At 33.4% G+C, this 23,873-nt stretch overlaps 1 protein-coding gene across 1 annotated transcript; it reads right to left on the minus strand.

The window, feature by feature from the left end:
- Positions 1 to 9,401: 9,401 nt before the first annotated feature.
- On the minus strand, positions 9,402 to 18,981 carry LOC139512318 (D-beta-hydroxybutyrate dehydrogenase, mitochondrial-like). The gene is made up of 6 exons (XM_071299829.1): positions 18,645 to 18,981; positions 16,369 to 16,563; positions 14,593 to 14,745; positions 12,718 to 12,911; positions 11,225 to 11,476; positions 9,402 to 9,623 (listed from the first exon to the last, which is right to left on the minus strand). Exons 1-6 carry the CDS (start codon positions 18,838 to 18,840, stop codon positions 9,522 to 9,524), a joined length of 1,092 nt encoding a protein of 363 aa, XP_071155930.1. The 5' UTR covers positions 18,841 to 18,981; the 3' UTR covers positions 9,402 to 9,521.
- Positions 18,982 to 23,873: the final 4,892 nt, after the last annotated feature.

The raw sequence follows: 23,873 nt of genomic DNA on the forward strand, positions 1-23,873 counted from the left end.
TTCTAAAAATCTAATTTTATATAAATTAATTGATTAAATTATTACCAGTTAACTTAATTGGTGCAAGTAGTAAATCTGCTATAGAACTATTAACTAGTCCTGGGTAACAATTGTCCGTGAGACAATACCCACAATACATAAAATGGGTATAATTGTGTGTTTCTATTTCGTAAATGTTCTTTTTCGAGCGAGCATACATTCCAAATCTAAACTAATAAAATTCTACAGCTAATATTATATAATTAAAAAACCTATATAATACAACATATAACAATCACAATAAAGAAAAAAATAACGTATCTATTTGTAACCTTTCTTGAAGATTAGTAACTTTTACAACAAGAGTGCACACGCTGAAATGCCTCGCCTTCTTTACTAATCATTGGTATTATGTTGATAGACCTAAATATAAAGCTTTATTACAACTGTCACATAAACTCAACATTAACCAAGAAAACGAAACTTGATCAATAAACCATGACAATGAGGTCAAGATCATATGAACCATGCCAGGCAGACATGTACAGCTAACAAATCTTCAATACATCAAATATAGTTGACTTATTGCTTATAAATTAAGAAAAACAGACCAAAACACAAACACTTAACACTTAGCAATGGACCGTGAAAATGAGGTCACGGTCAAATAAAACCTGCGTAACAGACATATAGATCATAAAATATTTTCATACACCAAATATAGTTGACCTAATGCATAAAGTATTAGAAAAATAGACCAAAACTCAAAAACTTAACTTTGACTACTAAACCATGAAAATGAGGTCAAGGTCAGATGACACCTGTCAGCTAGACATGTACACCTTACAATCATTCCATACACCAAATATAGTAGACCTATTGCATATAGTATAAGAAAAACAGTCCAAAACACAAAAACTTTACTATAACCACTGAACCATGAAAATGAGGTCAAGGTCAGATGACACCGCCAGTTGGACATGTACACCTTACAGTCCTTCTGTACACCGAATATACTAGACCTATTGCTTGTAGTATCCGAGATATGGACTTGACCACCAAAACATAACCTTGTTCACTGATCCATGAAATGAGGTCGAGGTCAAGTGAAAACTGTCTGACAGCCATGAGGACCTTGCAAGGTACGCACATATCGAATATCGTTATCCAATTACTTATAATAAGAGAGAATTTAACATTACAAAAAATCTTAACTTTTTTTTCAAGTAGTCACTGAACCATGAAAATGAGGTCAAGGACATTGGACATGTGACTGATGGAAAGTTCGTAACATGAGGCATCTATATACAAAGTATGAAGCATCCAGGTATTCTACCTTCTAAAATATGAAGCTTTTAAGAAGTTAGCTAACGCCGCCGCCGCCGCCGCCGGATCACTATCCCTATGTCGAGCTTTCTGCAACAAAAGTTGCAGGTTCGACAAAAATCAACCTAAAATTAACAATTTTACCTATTATTCCAAAAATAAATCTCTTAACTTGATACTTGCAACAGAGTGTCGGCTGCTACAGATACCTGCAGCAGCGTGGTGGCTGCAGTGGATAACAGCGTAGTCTAGCCTGCAGTGGGTACCAGCAGCACGATTAAATTCCTCTTCGGTTGGGTCCAGAAGGTAAAATAACCTCATGTTTACTTATAAGTAGGTTGATAATTGAAACTGCCTTTCTGATGTATAATTGACTTTTATCATGGCCAAATTGAGCGAATGCAATACTTTTAAATAATTAAAAGCCGCGAAGATGGATACCTAATGATGACGTATTTTCTTAACTAATGTGATGCTTATGTGTTCTCTAATTTATAGAATATTCAGTTGTTACGACAATTAATGAATGATAAAACTAATTATGAATATTTAATCAAATCAAATCCAACATGCTATTATATTGAATATTGGTCTCATGGTCTTCACCATCTTGTAATAACTTAATATTACAAGAAAATGTCATATGAATAATAATTTCTCAAAACATTATCTGAATTGAGTTATTAACTATAGATGTTGAACAGAAAAAAGGAAAATAACAAAAAATACTGAACTCAAAAATTCAAAACGGAAAGTTCCTAATCGAATGGCAAAATTAAATAATAAAACACGTCACGTCAAACGAATGGACAACAACTGTCATATTCCTGACGTGGTACAGGCATTCTCAAATGTAGAAAATTGTGATTTGAACCTGGTTTTATAGCGCTACAACTCTAACTTGTATGACAGTCGCATCAAATTCAATTATATTAACAACGATGCGTGAACAAAACAGACATATTAGGTAAAATTGTCAAAATAAGGGTGCATCAGTAATCTCTGTGTCTCAATCTCACAAAAAAATATTTAAAAAAGAAGCACAAAAAAAATCTATCAAATTTATCAACCACATTCATTGCTTCGGGTGTTTAACGTCAGAAAATGTAAATGTCACACAGGAAGAAATATAAAATAATTTTATCGTTCAAAGTATTTTTAAAAACAGAAAGACACCAAAAGTAAATAAAAGTTGGCTCCATACTTCTACTACCTGTAAGAGTATTTTAAGGTATCTGTGAAGTAAAGAAAAGTGCAAACACAGGTGGTCATGCTGATTAATTTAATGGGGGATATGTCCATGGGACAATTATGATTTGCCCCGCTTGCAAACAAGATTATAAAGGAATATTACTCAAGAAGGGTAAAAGTGACACAACCCACAAAGTTGTACTTAATCTGTTTTGTGTGGTAATAATCATTATGTATACGTCTCATAACATTTGCTGGAGTTAAGCTCAAGGAAGAAAGCAAAAACGGAATATTCGGCAATTTTTCAATTGGTAAAGTGGCATACTTTTGGCAAAACTTCGTTAGTGATTCAGCATACGTCAGGAACCTTGGTGTTTACTTTGACAAAACATTTGCGATGGACCAAGAGATTAGTGCGACCTCGAAATCTTGTTTCTACCAGACCAGAAATATCGGTCGAATTCGTCTATTCATTACAGAGAATGCAGCAAAGACACTTGTTTGCTCTTTATTGACGTCTCATTAGGACTACGGGAATGCGTTTTTATATGGACTTCCCGCAAATGCAATCCAACGATTACAGTGTGAAGAAATCACCACCGCAAAATTAATCACAAGGAAAAAGAAAAACGAACATGTTAGTTCAATATTAAAACATCTTCATTGGCTGCCAATAACATTTCGTTGCAAATACAAAGTGTTGCTTTATGTGTTTAAAGCTCTGAAACAGGAAGCACCCGTGTACCTTCAAGAACTAGTTAACATTTACAAGCCAACAAGAACTGTTCGGTCGGAAAACAATATGCCTTTAGTCAAACCAACAGTAAGAACAAAAACATACGGAGAGAGACGGTTTGATAGAGCTGTCGCCGTTTTATGGAATGACTTACCGAAAGAACTGTGAAACACGGAAACTGTGAATGCTTTCAAAAATCAAAGCGCTGTAAGCACTGTAGGCAGTTAACCAAAAACCAAGGCAAACATAATTATGAAAACTGTGGCAATGTTGCTTCAATTTTTGTTTAAAGATTTAAAAGAACAAACATTAAACATTCATATATAATTGTACATTTATGGCAAATAATTCATAATTTATCAAGGTCTTCAATAGCAACGTATATATCAAGTATATTTTTTTTCGTGGTCATGAGTCTTGAGTCAGCAGTGGTACAAATTTGCAATGATTGCAGTTTTTCTAGTTGATCGTAATTGTTCGTATTAGTTGACTGTTAGTAGTTCAAGTTGACTTTAGTACGAGCTTGTAAAAGTATGAATGGACTTGCTTCCCTGAAAAGAAAACTGAGTTGGTGTTCTACAGTACAAAAGTTACGAGACACAAATCAGACAAATGTTTACTACTACAGGGATCAATGGTGAGGTCTGACTGACCTGTCCATAGTAAATGTAAATGACTCCCACCTTCACCCCCAGTCCATGATGTCTAAGTTTGGAATAAAATGACAGGTGTTAGGTCTAGCAAAGTGATATGCATATGTGACGCCTATGAGATTGACCTTGTATGTCATTCAATCTTTTTGAAATGACAAACAGGAATGAATATGGTTTAGGAGTTGGTATCTCAATCTTTTACAAATTCTCAAAACACACATAAGAGGGTGTGGGGTGACCCTAGGGACTACCCCTATTTTTCATTTGATTTTTTATATTGTCCCATACATGAATATATATGGTTTAGGGGTGGGGATCTCGACCATTATCAAGTTTTCAAACAGGAGGGGGCGGGGGACCCCAGTGACTTCCCCTATATTTCATTATTTGTTATATTGTCCAATACATGAATATATATGGTTGAGGGTGAGGATCTCATCTGTTTCCAAGTTATCAAACAGGATTGGGTAGGGTGACCCTTAGGACTCTCCCTATATTTCATTTGATTAGTTCTTTTGTCCCATACATGAAAATATATGGTTTAATTTAAAGGTGGGGATCTCGACTGTTTCCAAGTTCTCAAACAACAGGAGGGGTGGGGTGACCGCAGGGACTCCCCCTATAATTTATTTAATTTGTTATTTAGTCACATACATGAGTATATATGGTTAAGGGGTGAGGATCTCGACTGTTTCCAAGTTCTCAATCAGAAGGGTACAGTGACCCTAGGGACTCCCCCTATAATTCATTTGATTTGTTATATTGTCCAATACATGAATATATATGGTATATGGGTGGGGATCTCAACCGTTTTCAAATTCTCAAACAGGAAGGGGTAGAGTGGCCCCACCAACTCCACCTATAATTCATTTGATTTGTTATATTGTCCAATACATGAATATATATGGTTTATGGGTGGGGATCTCAACCGTTTTCAAATTCTCAAACAGGAGGTGTGGGATGACCCACAGGGACTCCCCCTATACTTCATTTGATTTATTATATTGTCCCATACATGAATATATATGGTTAGTGGTGGGGATCTCTACTGTTTCAAAGTTCCCAAACAGGAGGGGTGGGGTGACCCCAGGGACTCCCCTTGTATTTCATTCGATTGGTTATATTGTCCCATACATGAATAGATATAGGTTGAGGGGTGGGGATCTCGACTGTTTCCAAGTTCTAAAGCAGGAGGAGGTCGGTGACCCTAGGGACTTCACCTCTATTTCATTTGATTAGTTATATAGTCCCATCCATGAATGTATATGGTTGAGAAGTGAGGATCTCATCCGTTTCAAAGTTATCAAACAGGAAGGGGTAGAGTGCCTCAAAGAACTTCACATACATATCATATGATTTGCTTACATTCAGGTATCATATAATCTAGTTGCACTATTTGTGTAAAATAAGAAACTTCCAGCTATTTTAACTGACCCATCAAAATTGAGAGAAAAAAAAATACCCATTGAAATTGCAGTAAAATGTTTACACTTTAAAAGCATCTAACTTGCTTTACCAATATTTATTACTGATTACGAAAATGTATACTATCACCAGGACCATATATATTGTTAGATATATTGTTCCCAGCTGTCACAAAGACTCACAATGTATTGGATTTTGACATTAAAATTTGTCAAAAAGTACAAAATATTTCTGTTTTTTCATTCTTTTACATATATCTTTTGGTTTTCAATTCTAGTTTTTATATTTATTTACCATGCAAAGATGTATTTTGTCATCTGTCTGATTTTTTTTAAAGTTGATCGCCAAAACCCGGAGTTACCCATATCCGCTTCCAGAATCTGATTCGATATTGTAATTCTTCTCATGTCAGCCATTTTGTTTTCAATGTTGTTTTGTCAGTTACGATTTTACTCGAATTTACACATTATTTGTCGGCGATTTTCTGTATAAAGCTAGCGGTTGAACAAAATGAACATCGCTGTCTTTGGTAAAAAGGTTTGCAAAGTTATTTTTTTAGTTCAGGCCTCTCAAGTCGGGCATGTCGAGCGTAGCTAGTAACCAAGTCGAAAGTCCGACTGCAAAAGTGGAAGGTCGCAGACCTCGGACAACCGCTAATTTGAACCCCTGCCTCCAAATTGAAAAGATACAAAAATTTCGTCTTATAATTTAAAATTGCCGCCAACAGCATGAACAGTGGAATTTATTTTAAGACTCCTGACGTAGTTGACTACGTATTGACGACAAACAATATTCCTACGACGTTTGCCATTTGGGAAATCTAAACTACTTGTCTTTAGAGATTTTCGGCGATTGAACATTTCATACATTTGTTCTTTGACAGCTTGGCCAAAATCTCAGGGGATAATAAACTACATAAAGATTCCTAATGTGCCCTACTTCATATGTGCAACTTCAAAACTTTTGGATAAATCGACGATCATTTAAGGTTTGTCTGGTCATATTTTTTGTAATCAAGAATTAAAAGTATGAAAAAAAACTGTCCAAATAGTTATAAATAACATAACATCCAGCTAGCTATATAGATTCCTACACTGCAACAAGTGTATTACGATATTTCTCCACTCGAGACAGTTAAATTTTATTATTTAAAGCGCGAGGCTTGCAGAGCTCTTTAAATAACTAAAATTTAATTGTCGAGAGTGGAGAAATGTCGTAATACACGAGTTATAGTGTAGAAATCTGTTTCTCTAATGATTTGTATCCTTCTTTTTCAAAGATTTTCAGAAACTTGAGTTCTTTATATGCGACGTCATCAGGCATGGTCGCCTGTTTTCATGACGTCACAATAGGAAAATTCAGAAGAAAACAAAACATTTAGACGTCATAATCAAATTTCGACTACTCATTTGCCGAGAACAGATTTTTCACTAGTGAGGAGAAATATTTTTCTCACACCGGTCAGGAAATGTGAAAATAGCACAAAAATTAGAGAAAATAACAATGGCACATATTTCGGCATTTATTACGTAGAACACAAATCTAGGGTGCTCGCATAAGGCATCTTAACTGCCTAAAAACATTAAAACTTATCTATTCAGACAGGCGTTTCCACATGATTAATAATCGGACAGCATTTGACTTTTATTCGATCTCAGTATATATTCTAATGTATCATACTTACTTTTTATTGCATTTTTATGTCCCTTACTCTTTATATTTTTAGTCATTTCTCGTACTTACTTATTTTTTTTTTAGACATAGAGCTATTAGTCCAATTTTTTAAATTGAAGCTCTTCTGTTGATTTTCTTTTGAAAATTTTAAAAACTAATCTATATTTTGAAATTATTTTTGATGAATAATTTTTAATTTTAATAATGAACACATAGATATTTTTATTTTTTTCTAAATTTTGTTTATCTATATATATATGTACTTGTATCATTGTTTTTTTTTATGCATTGTAAAGCGCTTAGAGTAAATGTTTATTTAGATAAGCTCTATATAAGCACTGTAAATAATAAAAATAATACTTCTAGCCGGGTAAAAGTGACGTAAACCACTTTCAAACTTTATCCGTGTTTAGTGGTAATAAGCATTGTGTAAGTTTCATAACATTTGGTTGAGGCAAACGTAAGTTAGAGAACGGAAACAAATTTTTGGACCTACGTAAGTAAGGACGGACGGACGGTCAGACGGACAAGGGTAAAACTTAATGACCTACCGCCACGCCGGGGGCATAAAAAAACAGGACAAAATTAAATGAAAAACACACAGTAAAAGAACAGGTAAAATCTCATGACGACATTTTCAAAAAAAAGTACAGCAATTCTGGGTGGTGAACATAAAACGTACGTTCTTAAATACTTAAGTAAGCTTGATTTTGTTTATATAATCATCATCATGAACAAATCAAAAACATGATTATGGAAGTGATATCTCTTAACAGTAAGAAAGTGTCTTTCAGAAGCATTAAAAATTCAGGACATTCAATAACATGGAATAGAATCATTATGTAAATATCAATGCAGCCTAGGCAATGAAGTTTTCATTTTGAATGTGGAGGTTATTTTTATAACCGCTTGTGACATTTTGTGTATATCGAATTAAGTAACTCCGAGTTGCAACATAGCAGAGGACAACGTAGAAAGTTTTCTAAATACAAATGCTGCTTTATCACAACGGTTTTCTTGAAAGATTCATCATCAATAATTATTGTTCTCTCTTAGCGTTATGAACTTAACCTTTTCTATTCTGTGAAAAATATAAATCAGAAATGTAAGTGAGTGAGTATATTTTGCTCTCTAAACGTCAAGAATTCCATAAGATGCCAAATGAAAACAAAACGGAATTAAACTGTATAGAATTCAGGCACCCAAGCACATGTAAGTAAGCATGAACACCTGCTGTACATAATACCGCTTAATATTCAGTATTTAGGACAAAGCCTTCATGAATGAAAATAAATATCTTCTAATTTTGCTGATATATTTGGTAAAATAACACATTATTAATGATTATCATGCCTCTGACGCACTTGTATGGCAACAGTAAACAAACTTCTGACGGTGAGTATAAAACTTTTTTTTGTCTGTAACATATCAAAATTAGCTCGAAGTATGCTGGAGTTTTTACTTTATTTACGAAAAAGCATGTCGCATTCTCTCACAAAGAGAGATTAATAACTGTGAGATACAAACTCTTATCTGCTAAATCTTCATGTCTTTCATAAAAGTTTCAAGTTCATTTGTTGAAGAGGGCCGTTTAATGTGCAGAATTTTAAAAACAAGTCGTGTCCGGTCAGACAAATGTAATGCTTAAAGTCCGATGATTCGAGTAGTGTCAATGCCATGCTGTCAGCTGTTAATAACTTCTTTGTAACAACTTTTAATGTCAAAGAGGTGTGTGTCTATCCAACTTGCCCTCATTTTCAAATGGCAGTCCAAATTGTTTGTCCTTCATCATAAGCATCCTACTGCGACGAGTCTGCCATTTAAATATAGTGTATTCTTGTCCTGAATATACATTTGATATTTTCCATAAAATTCAAACAAACAACAATTACTATATAAAGTTGATAAATTACGTAAGACTCTAATTTTTGTCTTCAGTGTTTTGGACAATGGAAAAGAAAAATAATTTTGGCATTTGAAATCGACATAGCACATGTTTTAATTTAAGCAATTTATTTGCATAACTCATCTTGTTTCTTTTCTTCCAACACTACATTTAGTTTGAATTTGCTGCTATTATACGATAATGGAAACATTGACATGAAATCAGCCAATTTTAAGTCAAGTAGAATACTGCATTTTGAATAATTTGTAACCTGCTTTTTAATTTTTCAATTGAATGGTTTTGGTAAACATTACTTATACATTTTACATTGATATTTTTTGTATATGGATTTCGTTTGTGAAGTATCTTGGGATAATGATACAATATATTGTCTTAACTGTTTTAACACGGAACTTAGTAAGATTCACACAATCATTCATGCACGTACTAACAGTAATACAATGAAAACATTGCTGGCTAAAAAGCTGAGACGAATCCATAACGACAAAAATATTTGAAGAGAAGATTGGTGCTGTATCAATATATATATTTATTTGATGATATCTATCTATATTCATATATCAAATACATTATAAATTATCGTCGTGTATATCTTTAAACATCATCACTAACAACAGCATATGTGTACAGACTATTTGGTTTGTTCAGCTATGGATTTATAACATCCTGAATGACGGCTTATGATAAAATCTGAGATGAACTCTGGCAAATATGGATTGAAGATTGCATAAAGCTGTAAAATAAAAGCAAACAAAAACATAACAAGCGGATAACTAATGTTATTTCTTATGCAGCAAAAATACTGCAATCTGATTGGTTAATTACCCCGGTGTAAATAACACCCTACCCTGGTTCACCCCGTGGTTTGCCAAACATTTCAAATTTTTTTATTTTGTTTTGCCAAGATAAAAAAAAAAATAATAATACTCAAAATAAAATGTTTAAATTTAAAAAAAAAAAAAAAAATCAAAAAATTTTAAAAAATATTTAGAAAAAAAAAATTTCCGGAAAACTCAAAGAACACAAAATGTTTATGATTCTTTCCAAAAATTAAGTAAAAAGTATTTTACAATGCGTAGCAACATGGACATTGAAAAAATGTTAAACTGTAAATTATTTCAATTTTACATCCTGATTTCAAAATGAGTAAAGGAAATGTTCATAAGAAATAAATTCGTTATCTTGGTGTAATCAGGGGTGTACGGAATTTTACACCGTTGTTGAAAATTCATACAACGGTGTAAAATTCTGTACACCCCTGATTACACCAAGATAACTAATAATATTCCAAATACAAAAGACATGTGTTTGTGTATATCTATTTCAGAACTGGCCAATCGTCCAGAAACATAATCGATAATGGTGAAAAGTAAAATCACAAAAATACTGAACTCCCATGAAAATTCAATCGTAAAGTCCCTAATCAAATGGCAAAATCAAATGAAAAAACACATCAAACAAATGGATAACAACTGTCATATTCCTGACTTTGGTACAGGCATTTTCAAATGTAGAAAAGGGTGGATGAACCTGGTTTTATAGCGCTAAACCTCTCACTTGTACGACAGTTGATCATATTTTATTGAAATAAATATTGTGTTATTTTCAATACAATTAAAGTAAAGTTATAAAATAGATTGAGGTTAGTTTTTTTTCTCGCACCTTAATGTTGTGTAAACATAATAAAATGAACAGAAATACGACTTAATAATTATACATAACTAGCATATATTATTGTTTATTTGGGTTTTCTTATGCCCACTTGGGAGTGCGATTTTCTGTCTTCGTTAAAGACCATTGGTGACCTTGAGCTGTTTTCTGCTCTTTGATTATGTTGCTGTCTCTTTGACACATTCTTCTTTTTCATTATCTGTTTTATATTCACAAATTACTACATCAATGTTGTGGATGACGTGGGCATATTTTGATCATCGGGGGAAATCGTTAATATATTTGTATATAAACAGAAGCAAATGTTTGTATAGGACACCTGACCATTTGCAGCACTAATTTCTCAATTTGGCTTATAATTTTCATTACACATTTGTACAGGGGAGGGGGATTAAAATTTTAACAATAGTTTGAAATAAAAATAACAATCTTGACCATAGCAGGAAGGCATAACGATTGTGGCCCACAAACTGTAAGAAATAGTTGTGTGCAAAGATGAAAAACACTGAGTAAAAAATAGGCCAAGAAACAGGTAAAAGAATATTTCATCGGGCAAAATACTTCCCGCCAACCCTTGCATATCAAATAGTAGTCCCTTTTCTTGTGTTCAGCAGGTGCTATACAATACCAGCTATTACCACATCTTTAAAATTATTAACTTACAGCAAAAATGTCATACAAGCCAGTTCCACCAGGAACAAGATACCGTGGTTTAGGTCGAATATTGACTAAAGAATCAACCATGGCATCCATTATAGGAACGAGAACTTTCTCCGCATTTGCTTCCTTGTAGTCAGCGTTGAACTCTAAGAACATCTGGTATACCAAATAAGCATACTTTTCACCATAAGTTTCTTTCATTTCCGGTGTAGACGCATTCCACATATCATCAACATATTTTTTCAACTGTTTACACTAGAAAAAACAACAAATTCATGTGTGATAACTTTTATCATATCAATACCTTTTTAAATATTAAAAGTAAATATTTCTGTTTGGCTTAATTAATTAACTCACATCTTTAAATAAAATGTAATTCATAAGAACATTGTATATTATTTGGATTCGTTTGTTATGAATCATGTGTACCCCCTCATGTTTGATCGTGTTTTATGTGTGTCGTGTTGCTTTTTAAAATATTTCGATTTTGAATAATACATGTAATTTCTCAAGAATTCATGTCATTTTATAACCTTGACAGTTTGTATATTTCATTTTTGAGCTGTGTTTTGATTTAGAGTGCATTTCTTTCTAACCAATATTTTGTAAATGTGTATGGCGTTTGTTGTAGATTTATAAACGCTACAAAAGTAGAAACACATACATCGTTGTATTAGTGTTTACTGACCCTGTTTGAACTTACAATAATGCATGCACATGTTGTTGGCAAACAGACCTTTTACAAACGTAAAAACAAATACATCGTTTAATCAGGGTGAAGTTAGAAACAAATGTAGCGTTTGTTCTAACAAACGATGGACGACAAACTGTAGACGCATTTTCAGCGAGTGCATAGTTTGTCAAACTTTGCAAACGCATGTTAGAAACAAAATTAATGATAAAAACATGTGCGCGCTTAGCCGTTTGCATCGTTTGTGTTAGAAAGAAATGCACCCTATGTTAGGATCAAAACCTAGATGACTATCTAATCAGGATATTATTTCAATGTTGCATAATTATTGAGACAACCATTATTGCATTGGTAAGTTTCACTGATTGTAACATGAAAGTTAGAACATTTTTAATTCCGTGACATACGATGACGTCACGAAGATTAGTATCAAAATCCACACGGTGCAGTTTTGTAAGTCTTAGTGTATTTTTCTTTTATCTTGGTATTATTTTAAAAACCTTTTTTGTTTTGGAATCATAAATAATGAATGATAATTTCAACAACAACAAAATATTGATGTGTAAACCTGGTCAATTCTCTCACAATCTGATGTGTAAATTAGACTGGCCCTTAATACGGATTTAACATATGTTTTCTTTGGTTCATTGTAAATTGCTGTCCATGGCAATCATTCCACATAATTTATACTTACATTAAGTCCATCGGACTTTTTTTTAAGTTACTGGGCCGAGTACTGGTTTATCTACTTAAACCAGCGCTTTTTGTACATTAAATGACACGATATCACAAACCCTTGTCTTACTAGTTCATCAGAACAAAATCCAGTAGCGTGGGAAAATGCTCCAGGTTCTATCATGGATACGCCGACGCCAAACTTTGCCATTTCTAATCGTAAGGAATCCGTCATGGTCTCTATTCCATGTTTAGTAATAACGTAGTTTGAACGACCTGGCCATGGAAATCTCCCCATAACACTGGATACATTCACAATTCTACCTGAAAGAGATTAATAATATATGTTACAGCAGATTCCATTGAGTGTGTAACCAAAGGTAATATCTTTAGTTAGCTTGCTTGATAGGTGAACCGTGAAGTCATTGTTAGGTTAGGTAAACTACCCTCCTTTAAGAATAGAATATATATAGTCCGACAGAAAACCAATCCATCTGTCTGTTGGACTATGCTACTTCAAAAGGAGGGTAGTATACCTGACCTAGTAATGACTTCAAGGTTCAGCTAACAAGCAAGCTAACCAAAGATATTACCTTTGGCTACACACTCAATGGAATCTGCTGTAAACAATTTCAGGAAGTGTCCTTAGTCGTCATTGAAAAAGTAAAGTATAAAAAATACCGAACTCAAATGAAAATTAAAAAAGGTAAACCCAAAATCTCAAACACATCAAACGAATGGAAAACAATTCTCGTCTTCCTGACTTAGTATCCTTGTGTAGAAATTATAGATTAAACCTTGTTTCATAGCTAGCTAAACCTGTTAATTGTATTGACAGTCGCGTAGAATGTTTAAAGTAAAAAAATATGATCATAAAGAAATAATGAACTACAAATGTCATGATTTCAACTTTTTCATTTCATGTCTACAATTTTCAAATGCCGTTCAGAAATTTGTTATCTTTCATTCCCTTTTCGGTTCTTTGTGTTAAGTCTATCATAAGTGTCTGAATAAAGTAAATGAATATAAATGCAGTGGATATAGTGTCCTGGTGAGATCGTGTTTTTTTCCTAATAATCGCTCCACTTTTTCGAGAAAAGACAATGTTTTTTAGTTATATTACATGCGATCATATCGATGTATTGGTAGTTCGTGAGTATAATATTTTGATTAATGACTATTCATCTTATTGTGAACACTTTGCATGTTTTAAGCCTAAACGACGCACAATTGTTTTTAGTTTACTGTTTTTTTCGACAGCACATTTTTTTTCAGGTAGAACAAGATATAAGATTTCTATACATCCCGAATATCAAACCATATGCATACTCACATCATAGTTCATGAATGCAGGATTTAATTCATTAACAGTCAAGCATAGTTATAGCTTGTTGGCTAATGAAGATGAATTCATTTAACAGGGAAGTCGGTTTCAGTGTGTGTGGAAAGTGGGGAGTTCTTGTCCATAATGGTAAAATGTGATTTTTAACAACATTAAACTAGCTCATGAAATATTTTTTGGTGAATAAAAGATGGATTAGTTGTTTTCTGTGTCTACTGAATACGCCACCGACAAGGTTCAAGCGCTTTTGAAGAAATTTTAAATTTTAAGTTTTTATTATGCTCAACTGAGGGGTATTCTGCATGTTCGTTCGCCCGTTTGTTCTGCTTCGGGTTACAGTTTATAATCAAAATAGATTTTGATGAAGTTGAAGTCCAATCAACTTGAAACCAAGTACACAATACTTCCTATGATATAGGAATTGCAATACAATTGCAATGCCAAATAAGAACTTTGACCCTATTTCCTCCACTGAACATAGAAATTAAATGATAGTGTGAGTGGGCATACGTGTACTATAAGACCACATTTTTATTTTTATGAAGAAGAGTTTCTTCTCTTTTATGAAGAAATAGATGATTCCGTACATGTTGGTAATATATGTCTGTTCACAATTGTTTTTAAAATAAGACATTGAACATGGAAATGGAAAATGGATCCTACCTTTAGATTTACGAATCATTGGTAGAAAGGCTTTGACGATTGCGATTTGACCGTTTAGATTAACTTCCTGACATTTTCTATAATGGTCTAGCAAACAGAACTCGATGTCTCCGGGTATACCAAATCCTGCATTGTTTATAACTCCCCATAAACCTGTAAAATATAGAGCATGTGCGACTTTCAATTAAACTTATCAACAAATAAAAAATCTGTGATAGTTTACATTTTTTTACTTTAGGTAAGTACAAGAGAACGAATTGTGAGATTAGAAAATGTAAAAAGATCAAATGAGAGTACAGCTAGAGAACATAAGTGATCTGTTTCGTTAGGTTGCTTCACCAATGGCATATACCAAACATCTTGACAATACTATTCAAACTTTATACTATTTTCTGTTGTTACCACGGTTGATGCAAATGTCATTGTACGCAACAAGTTTATATTTTTATTTTAGTACTTTTCACTTTCAGGATATAGGTGGTATACTCATGCACACAATAGCGTTGCTAAAGAAAAATAATTTAATCTTCATAAATATTTACGTATACACATTTTCAGATAATAAGACAATACGTAAAATTAGTCTTAATATCAAGGTTAGGACTGTAAAATCTTATATAATAAGGTTGTTTTTTTTCTTATGTAACAGGACTACATAGTGCTTATGTATACATGAATATTTGATAGTGTTTTGATGACAGAGTATGTCTTAGTGCACTTTAAATTATTTCTTCGTAAACAATCTCAATGTCATTTATGTCTGCGTACTTACAAACTATAAAATCTGGTGGAGGAAAAAAACATGATTTGGTTTTGTGTATATAACAATATGTCTTGAATAACCTTCATCAGGTACGCTCTTGGTAAATAATAATCATATTCAAAACAGTGTGGCTGTGGCCATTGATTGACGACCTAAATTATCCCATTGACTGGGACAGATTAGATGAACGTGTGTCTGTAACGACCACTGATCACTATTTACTTATTGTAGAATTTAAATTGTGTGGTAACCAAAGGTTCTTAACGTCTTCAATAATAAAATAATTCGAAAAATTAATCAGGAATAATCTTTATGTTTTGATTTATATTATTGATATAAATCATAACATCGTGTTATTCCTGATTAATTTTTCGAATAACTTCATTTAGGTGTTGAGAACCTTTGGTGACCCCACAGTTTAAGTGTCTTTAACAAGTACATAGTGAGCAGTGGTCGTTACAGACAAACGTTCACATAATCTGTCCCAGTCAATGGGATAATTTAGGTCGTCAATCAATACATCTTATCGCTAATCCCGGCTGACCCGGCCGCTTGAACTTTTGACGCATACAACAATCACTTTTCCTTTGTGACGTCAGATATTTTGTTTTATGACGTCAAAATTTTACGGGAACCTGTGTGATTTTCAGTAATGGCGGACACATAGCGATAAGGTGTATGGCCACAGCCACACTGTTTTGAATATGATTCTAAACGTACATTTTACATAAATGTTAAAGGTCTGAGACTATAAAGTCAAAAGGACTAAACCAATTATGTTATTGTATATACCTTATGAGGTATGTATACAAAGTACAGCTTTGTCAGTCAAGCACAAGTATGTGCTAGACTTCAGAATGTTGTTGACTATCAGTCCCAGAGAGTACCATACTCAACATGTCCATGCTTCTATAGTGAAACAGACAGACAAACAGACTTACAAAATATTTTATAAACCACTACAAGTGTGGACACAGATCAGTGTGGATCGATATTCTATAAACCAGTATTACCTCCGGATGTTTTCTGTACACGATTTACTGCTTCCTGTATTTGCACGGAATTTGTTACATCTAACTGTACTAAATGCAGATTCGGTAACTTTCTATCTTTTAATTTGTTTGCCCCTTTTCCATTTAAATCTAATACTCCAGCATACACTATGAAACCGTCTTTAGCTAGTCGAATAGCGATGAAGTGTCCAAAACCTATAAAAATATGGAACAATAAATGGATTATGTCAATGTATTTGGGGTCTTATATCAAATGTCAATAATAAAAAAAACAATGTGTGCCGTTGTTTACGTTTATATAGACTCATCATTGTGTGGAATCAGAAATGTAAACGACACAATGAGCATATATTGATGCAGAAAACCTTTTATTCCCTTGAAACAAATACATTCTGTACGTCAAGATACATAAACTTTGAAAATCTATCAAATCTCAGCTAAGATATTTTCTAAGTTCATGGTGCCAATGAAATGATGCATTCATAAACAGACTTCATTGCTAAAAGCAGTACTGTGACATATAGTTGTTAATTTCTGTGTCATTTGGTGGCTTGTGAAGAGTTGTCGCATTTGCAATCATATCCCATCTTTCTTTTTTTCAGGGACATATGAAAAAAGATGTGGTATGTCCAGTTAGATCATAATGGTTGGAAAGCAAAATTGCTGAGTAAATTTTTTATTTATCTAAATATTTTTGTTCAAATTATAATTTGTTTAAAACTTATCTGATTATTTACATTTGTATTTTTGATGATGTTTTTTTATTAGTTTTACTATGAATCGAGTCTGATTTGCATAACTATTTTATACAAACAACAGGAAAATAAATGATTCATTGGAATCTTTTATCTTTTACATAGACGTGTTATCATTCGTCAGCAAAATGTTCAGGTGTTTGCGAATCAACCAGAAAAGACAAGATAAGATAGTGCTGAGATTCATACTGCCTTACATAAGCCTAAGCCTTTAAGGCGTTCATAATAGAAACTGATTACTATAACTGGACAATTGTTTGTATTATCGTCTGCGCGATCAACGTCATTGATGGACCGATGTTTTACAACAGCTAAACATTTTATATGTAAAATGTTAGTTTTAGAAAAAAACATCTGTTACAAACATATGAATATGTAGTTTTTGATTGTATATAGACTATATGTAGTTCGTCTCTTAAGTATATATTCGTCCATAGAAAAGTGATTGAGATTTTGTAAAAATGTCAAACTCTCTGAAAATTTCTTGCAATGATCATTGAATGTTTTGCATTTATATAATGCCTTCTTCAAGTAAAATTAAGGAAATGAAATGTATAATGTATTTTTTTGTACCTTCACACTTATATCACAACGACTTTAAAAGAGACATTGGCAAGTGTACCGAAACAGTCCAGTGTACATGAATATTTTGTTTGCTGTATGTCTACCATATTGTATAGCCTGTCAAGGTCGTTAAAAAGTCCCATCATCACCATATTGGTTTTTCGTTCATAGTTGAAAACGTAGATGGGGGTTTACAGAATAGAGAATAATGAACAAACAATATACAGAATAGGGAAAAATGGACCAAAAACATAAAGATAGAGAATAACTATGTGCTAAAATACAAAGAATAGAGAATAATGGGCTTAAAAGTATAAATAATAGAGAAAATGAATGACACCCCTCCCCCACCCCACCCCTAATCCAGACCTTCATAGTTGTAGCCCCATTCAAGGTTTTAAAAGACAAAAACTAGGTTCATGAGAAAACCTGTGATAAATTAACTACGAACAGTTTTGGCCTTTGAATATGAGTGAATGTACATGAGTTAGATTATCAAGTTTTTATTATGATCGTTTAAAAGATCTATCCATATATCTTCCATTCTCTGCATTGGGATGACTTTGACATAGATATATGGTCATTCCTTATACCTCTCCCGCCTCATAGTAAAAACAGAAGCGCTGTGGTGTGTATCATAAATACACTGCCATGAACGTCCTATCGAAATGGTCGCGTGAAGTAATAAAACGTACCAAGCTCTCTGTGGCCCTCTGTATATTATTGATACTGAATATGCGTGGAATATTTTCAACTTGATGCAAAGCAAACTTTGAAAACTGCTTGGTAAAAATATTTACCAAGTGCTCTTATCTATATATTTTAGAAAGACTAATAGTATAGAGATGCAATATTGTACAAAATATAATTGGTATATATATATGCAATTCTATTCTTTATAACCTGTCTCTTATAGTTAATATGTGTACCCCTTAATTATATTTATTAAAGACATACCCGTATCGCATCCAGTAATGAGAACAGCTTTCTTATCCACAGGCAAAAGTTCTCTAAACTTTGGTTCAATATAACTGTACGTTATTTTCAACACTAACAAAGAAATTAGGTACACGTAATAATCAATGCAAATGTTGATCGTCAAAAATGATAAGAAAAAAAACATAAGCATCCGATATACTATAGTTATATCCATTTTCACATCCGATATTGTTCGTCTTTCTCAAAACTTATATACTTATCTCTACATTTGTAAGGTCAAGGTCAATAGTGTGTAAACAATGGTAAAAATATACAGTCAAACTTAGATCTGCTACATGCTCTATTTCATTAGGATAAAATGTGACCTTCGACAAATACATGTAGAGTGAGATATATAGTATGATAGTGGCACGGAATGGCATTGACCAAGATAAAGGAAAACTATGATAATAGTTATTGAAAAACTGGTCATTTTTGTGATATATATACTGACTGACTTTAAAAACGCGACACTCATTTTGTAGATTTTTTTTACCAATTTATCATGTTTGATCCTCATACAACTATTATTCATGCTTATTATACTTCTTTCTCTTTCGATAAAACACAATCTGACTTACCTGTGGATATTGAAGATACCGGATTATCGAGATCGCATAAATTTAAAAGCGAAAGAGACAGAAATAAAAAAACTGAATCATCCCATTCGAATACTGCAAACAGGGAAACATGAACGTGCTGCAACCCCCCCCCCCCCCCCTGGTGCAACGATCAATGCATTTGAATGGGGACATGTAATTGGAAACCCCCCTTTGTCCTGGTTTAGGAAGACCCCTTTTTAAAATGGCTGGATCCGCCCCTGATGTATACGTAGTTACAATGCAACGTCAATAGAATTTGATTACGCAACGTCATTTGCGAGACAGGTCTACGGCCGCAACGTCAACTGTTAATCAAATTGCTGAATGCCATTTTTCACAGATTTATGCAATAAATGTTTCCCATTAACCGAACTGCCAAATAATTGACTGCAGAAAAACATTTAATTTAAAAGCCTTAAAGTTTCAACTGCATAACTGCTAAAACCTATTGTAATGGGTGGAAAAACCAGTGGCGGATCTAGAAATTTTCATAAGAGGGGGCCCACTGACTGCCTAAAGGGGCGGGGCCGATTCCGTCACGCTTCAGTGATTCCCTATATAACCAACCAAATTTTTCTGAAAAGGGGGGGGGGCGCCCCCCCCCCCTTTTCCCCCTAAATCCGCGTCTGAAAACGGCAAAAAAAAAAAGAAGGTGAAAAACAGAACCGAAATCGTGCCGATCAGAATTGGTTGACCTTTCTGGCAATCATTTTGGCGTTTTTGCTTTTGACGGTGACACGTTCATTGGTAAGGGGGAAACCAGAATTTCAGTGTATGCCACAATATTTGAACATTGAAAATGACGTTATCAATTCAACTTTCGAACTGACATTTTCTTTTAAACATTGAAGTAATGAAAGAACTTTCTGTTCATATGTTTGTTGTAAAAAAAATTGCATGTTTGAAAATGGGAATTAAAAAGAATAATCTTGTGTTGCGTTTCTAAAGTCGGTCAGTATATATATGGACTGCCCATGGGGCAGTGGTATTTTTTACTAAGACAGTAATAATGACTGAAACACGGACGGAAAGAATGAAGACCAGTTATAGTGATAAATATAGGTCAATGCATGCCATTCATTTAATTGCAATTTTTAGTATATGAATAAAAATACAGTTTTCTATAATTTTTTAATGGACGAAAACATATGGTAAACAATTTAGCAACTTCAATATAAAATTTCCATCACTTTCAACAGAGAAACGACTCCCCACCGGTCAGTTAAAATGTAAAAGTTTGTTAACGACCGATTTTGTGGTCCGTTTATTTCTGACAAAGACGGATGAATTTTTTTTACGTAGGAATAAAGAATGTCGTGTGGTCCCTTTTCATTCAGAGAAGCTGTTTCTTAAACGATAAGAAATAAAACATTTATATAAGACGAAATATTGTTCCTGACAGATAAGTCACAAATTTGACATAAAATTCATAAGGCGTTATGAAAAAAAAAGTAAAACCACAAAAATACTGAACTTATTCAGAGGAAAATCAATTCTGAAAGTCCATAATCACATGGCAAAATCAAATAACAAAACACATCAAAAACGAATGGACAAGACCTGTCATGTTCCTGACTTGGTACAGGCATTTTCAAATGTAGAAAATGGTGGATTAAACCTGATTTTATAGCGCTAACCCTCTCACTTTGATGACAGTATCATCAATTTCCGTTATATTTACATTGATGCGTTAACTAAACAGACACAATAAATAAAATAGTCAGAGTATGGGTACATCAGTCATCATTGTTTAACAGTTTTAAAAGGAACAATTTAACAGAACACAAAAACATCTATCTACAAACACATTCATTGATTTGTGACGTCAGAAAATGTTATACGTCACATAGATTTGTCGTTCAATGTGCATACAAACAATTTTAAAATTTACCTAGGCAGTGTTAGCATACAGGGTTAAAAAATCAAAAGTATACATAAGAAAAAATTTCAGAAATAGACCGAGATTTAAACTAGTCCAAAAGTTATATATAGAATTTATAAGAATCCACAAATAGTCAATTCCACTATAAAATGATTTTGACGTTTGTGGTTCAACGTATATTGTAATTCATAATAGAAATATATCATAATGACATAAAATAGAACAATATCATACTGACGGGATCTTTTAAAGTACAGAGTCACGTTATAAGAACCAAAGAAATACAAAAAGTCGCATATAAAAAACACACCACCAAAAAATGAAAGACAATACAAACACATTGACGAGATGTATAAAAACCGAGCCACGTCAAACGAATACCACACAAAACCATTCAACAGTAAAAGTAATATTAATAATAGAACAAAGACAAATGAAAGAACTATAAAACACGTTGTTAAGATGATAAACAACATCAGTACGCAGAATCTATACATCAAGACCATCGTGTATAATTTGTGAAGTTGATACGGAATATTTAAATATCAACAAGGTCTTGGTACCTTCCGATGAACTTTTTTGGAAAAAGGACGAGACGTTCTTTGACATACCCCTGGTTCATCAACTTTCTACTCAGACACTGATGACATTTTACAAAGTCTGAGTAGGAGCTGCAAGCTCTTGAATATCGAATAAGTTGGGAAATATATATCCCATATGCAGGTGAAGTTGGTATATTGCTTCTAAGGTGGGGGAAATTTATAATTTCAAAATCAAAATCGTCTCGTTTGTCATAGATTCTGGTACTGAGATGACTGTGTAAGTCAAATTCGAGATATAAGTCTAAAAATGAAGCGGAGGAAGCCGTGTCTGTTTTTTCTTTAATATCTAGTTCTGGGGGATATATTAATGGAACCCAATCAGAAAAGTTCGGATTGTTTTAATAATGGAAAGAACATCATCAATATATCTGAAAGTGAAATTAAATAATCTGGCTTCTTTGATCCTCTTGTTTTTGACAAGTGTCTGGAGGAACTCCGATTCATATGAAAATAAGAAGAGGTCGGCAAGAAGAGGCGCACAGTTTGTTCCCATAGGAATGATGACAATTTGTTGGAAAAGTCTACCTCCAAACTCAACAAATATGTTGTCGATAAGAAACTCCAGCATACTGACCACTTGTTCTTCTGTGTAGCATGTTTTACCTTTTTGTTTGTCACTATTAACGACATATGCCTTATGAAATCCCAAAGTAATAAATTTATAGCGTATGCTACCATTTTTATGTTGAAAGGCATTGTGGATTATTTCTTTTAGGCGATTTTTCAATTTCACATGGGGAATGGTGGTATACAGGGTTGAAAAATCAAAAGTTTTGATAGAACTAATTTCAGAAAAAGACCGAGATTTAAAATTGTCTAGAAGTTCTTTAGAATTTTTAAGAATCCACATGTGGTTAATACCACTTACGCGAGTAAACAGTTTCACAGTATTTCTGAAGACCCTCTTTCACTGCGGACAGAATTTTAGTCAATCTAATGGACAATTCTTTAGTGGAACATAAAGATGAGCCAGCAATATACCGTTGTTTGTACGGAATTTTATGAAGCTTTGGTATCCAATACAAACAAGGTAAGTCCTCTGATTTGGTGTTCAATGCAATGTTTATTGAAGCCATGAAGGACTTATGATTTGCTAAAATCTCATCCTTGTCAAATGATATGTCTTTGTATGTGGGATTACCTGAGTGCTCCTTCATACCCAATTCTTTTACAAGACATTCGTAGTAATACGATTTACATACAAAGACAATATTATTTGAAGCTTTGTCCACAGAAACAACAACATACTTATCATGAAGAGAGGATAGACATTTCATGGTCTCTTTGTCTCTGAAAACGGACTTTGGTCGATCGTTCACATAGTTTTTCAACTTGTGAATGCGACGTTTTATCAGAGACCTGATAGTTTGAACCCATTCTGACAGTGTCTAGTTCAACTTCTTCTCGCTTAGTCCATGCTCTGGTGTAGTCCTCAATGGAATCCATAATTTTGAAGTTATGGTTCCAATTGATGTGTGGGGTTCTCTAAATTTAGGACCATGAGAAATCACCTTTCGGAGATTTTCATGTTGAATTATGTTTAGATCCCCAGTTATAACATGACCAGAGGGGCTGTAATTATAAGGCAAGTGGGAACAGTCACATTGTCTGAGGTTTTTTTTAGGTATTGTTCTAAGTAAAGGTCCTGCAATGCTTGTTTATAGTTAAATATTTTAGGTGCAATGGTTTTGGTGTAACTGCAGGATACAATACAATAGGAACAGACTGATTTTGAAAATAAATAGAAATTTTAGATTTTACCTCCTTGTGATGTAGAACGTTGCAGATATTGATTGCATCAATTCCTCTATTGGCAAAATCAACAGGAAGGAATTTCCTCTTTTCCTCATGTAAAGGTTCCGATCTTACTGGTTTGAAAAGACGGAAAAGAGCTACATCACAAATAATAGTGACTAGTCTGTATGATGCAGAAAATGTATTGATGCCTCCTTTGTCAAGTGCATAATCTCTCAAACGTTTTAGAAAATAAACTGGCAGTGAAAAGATAATATTTCTTATGTAATGTAACCCTAGTGGATGACGAAGATGTGATAGAAGGTCATCAAAGCTCCCAGAGGGTGATCTAGATTTGGAAGACTTTTTTTACATTAGGCCGATGGTA

Source organism: Mytilus edulis, chromosome 2, assembly GCF_963676685.1.
Source record: "Mytilus edulis chromosome 2, xbMytEdul2.2, whole genome shotgun sequence".
Classification (NCBI taxonomy): domain Eukaryota; kingdom Metazoa; phylum Mollusca; class Bivalvia; order Mytilida; family Mytilidae; genus Mytilus; species Mytilus edulis.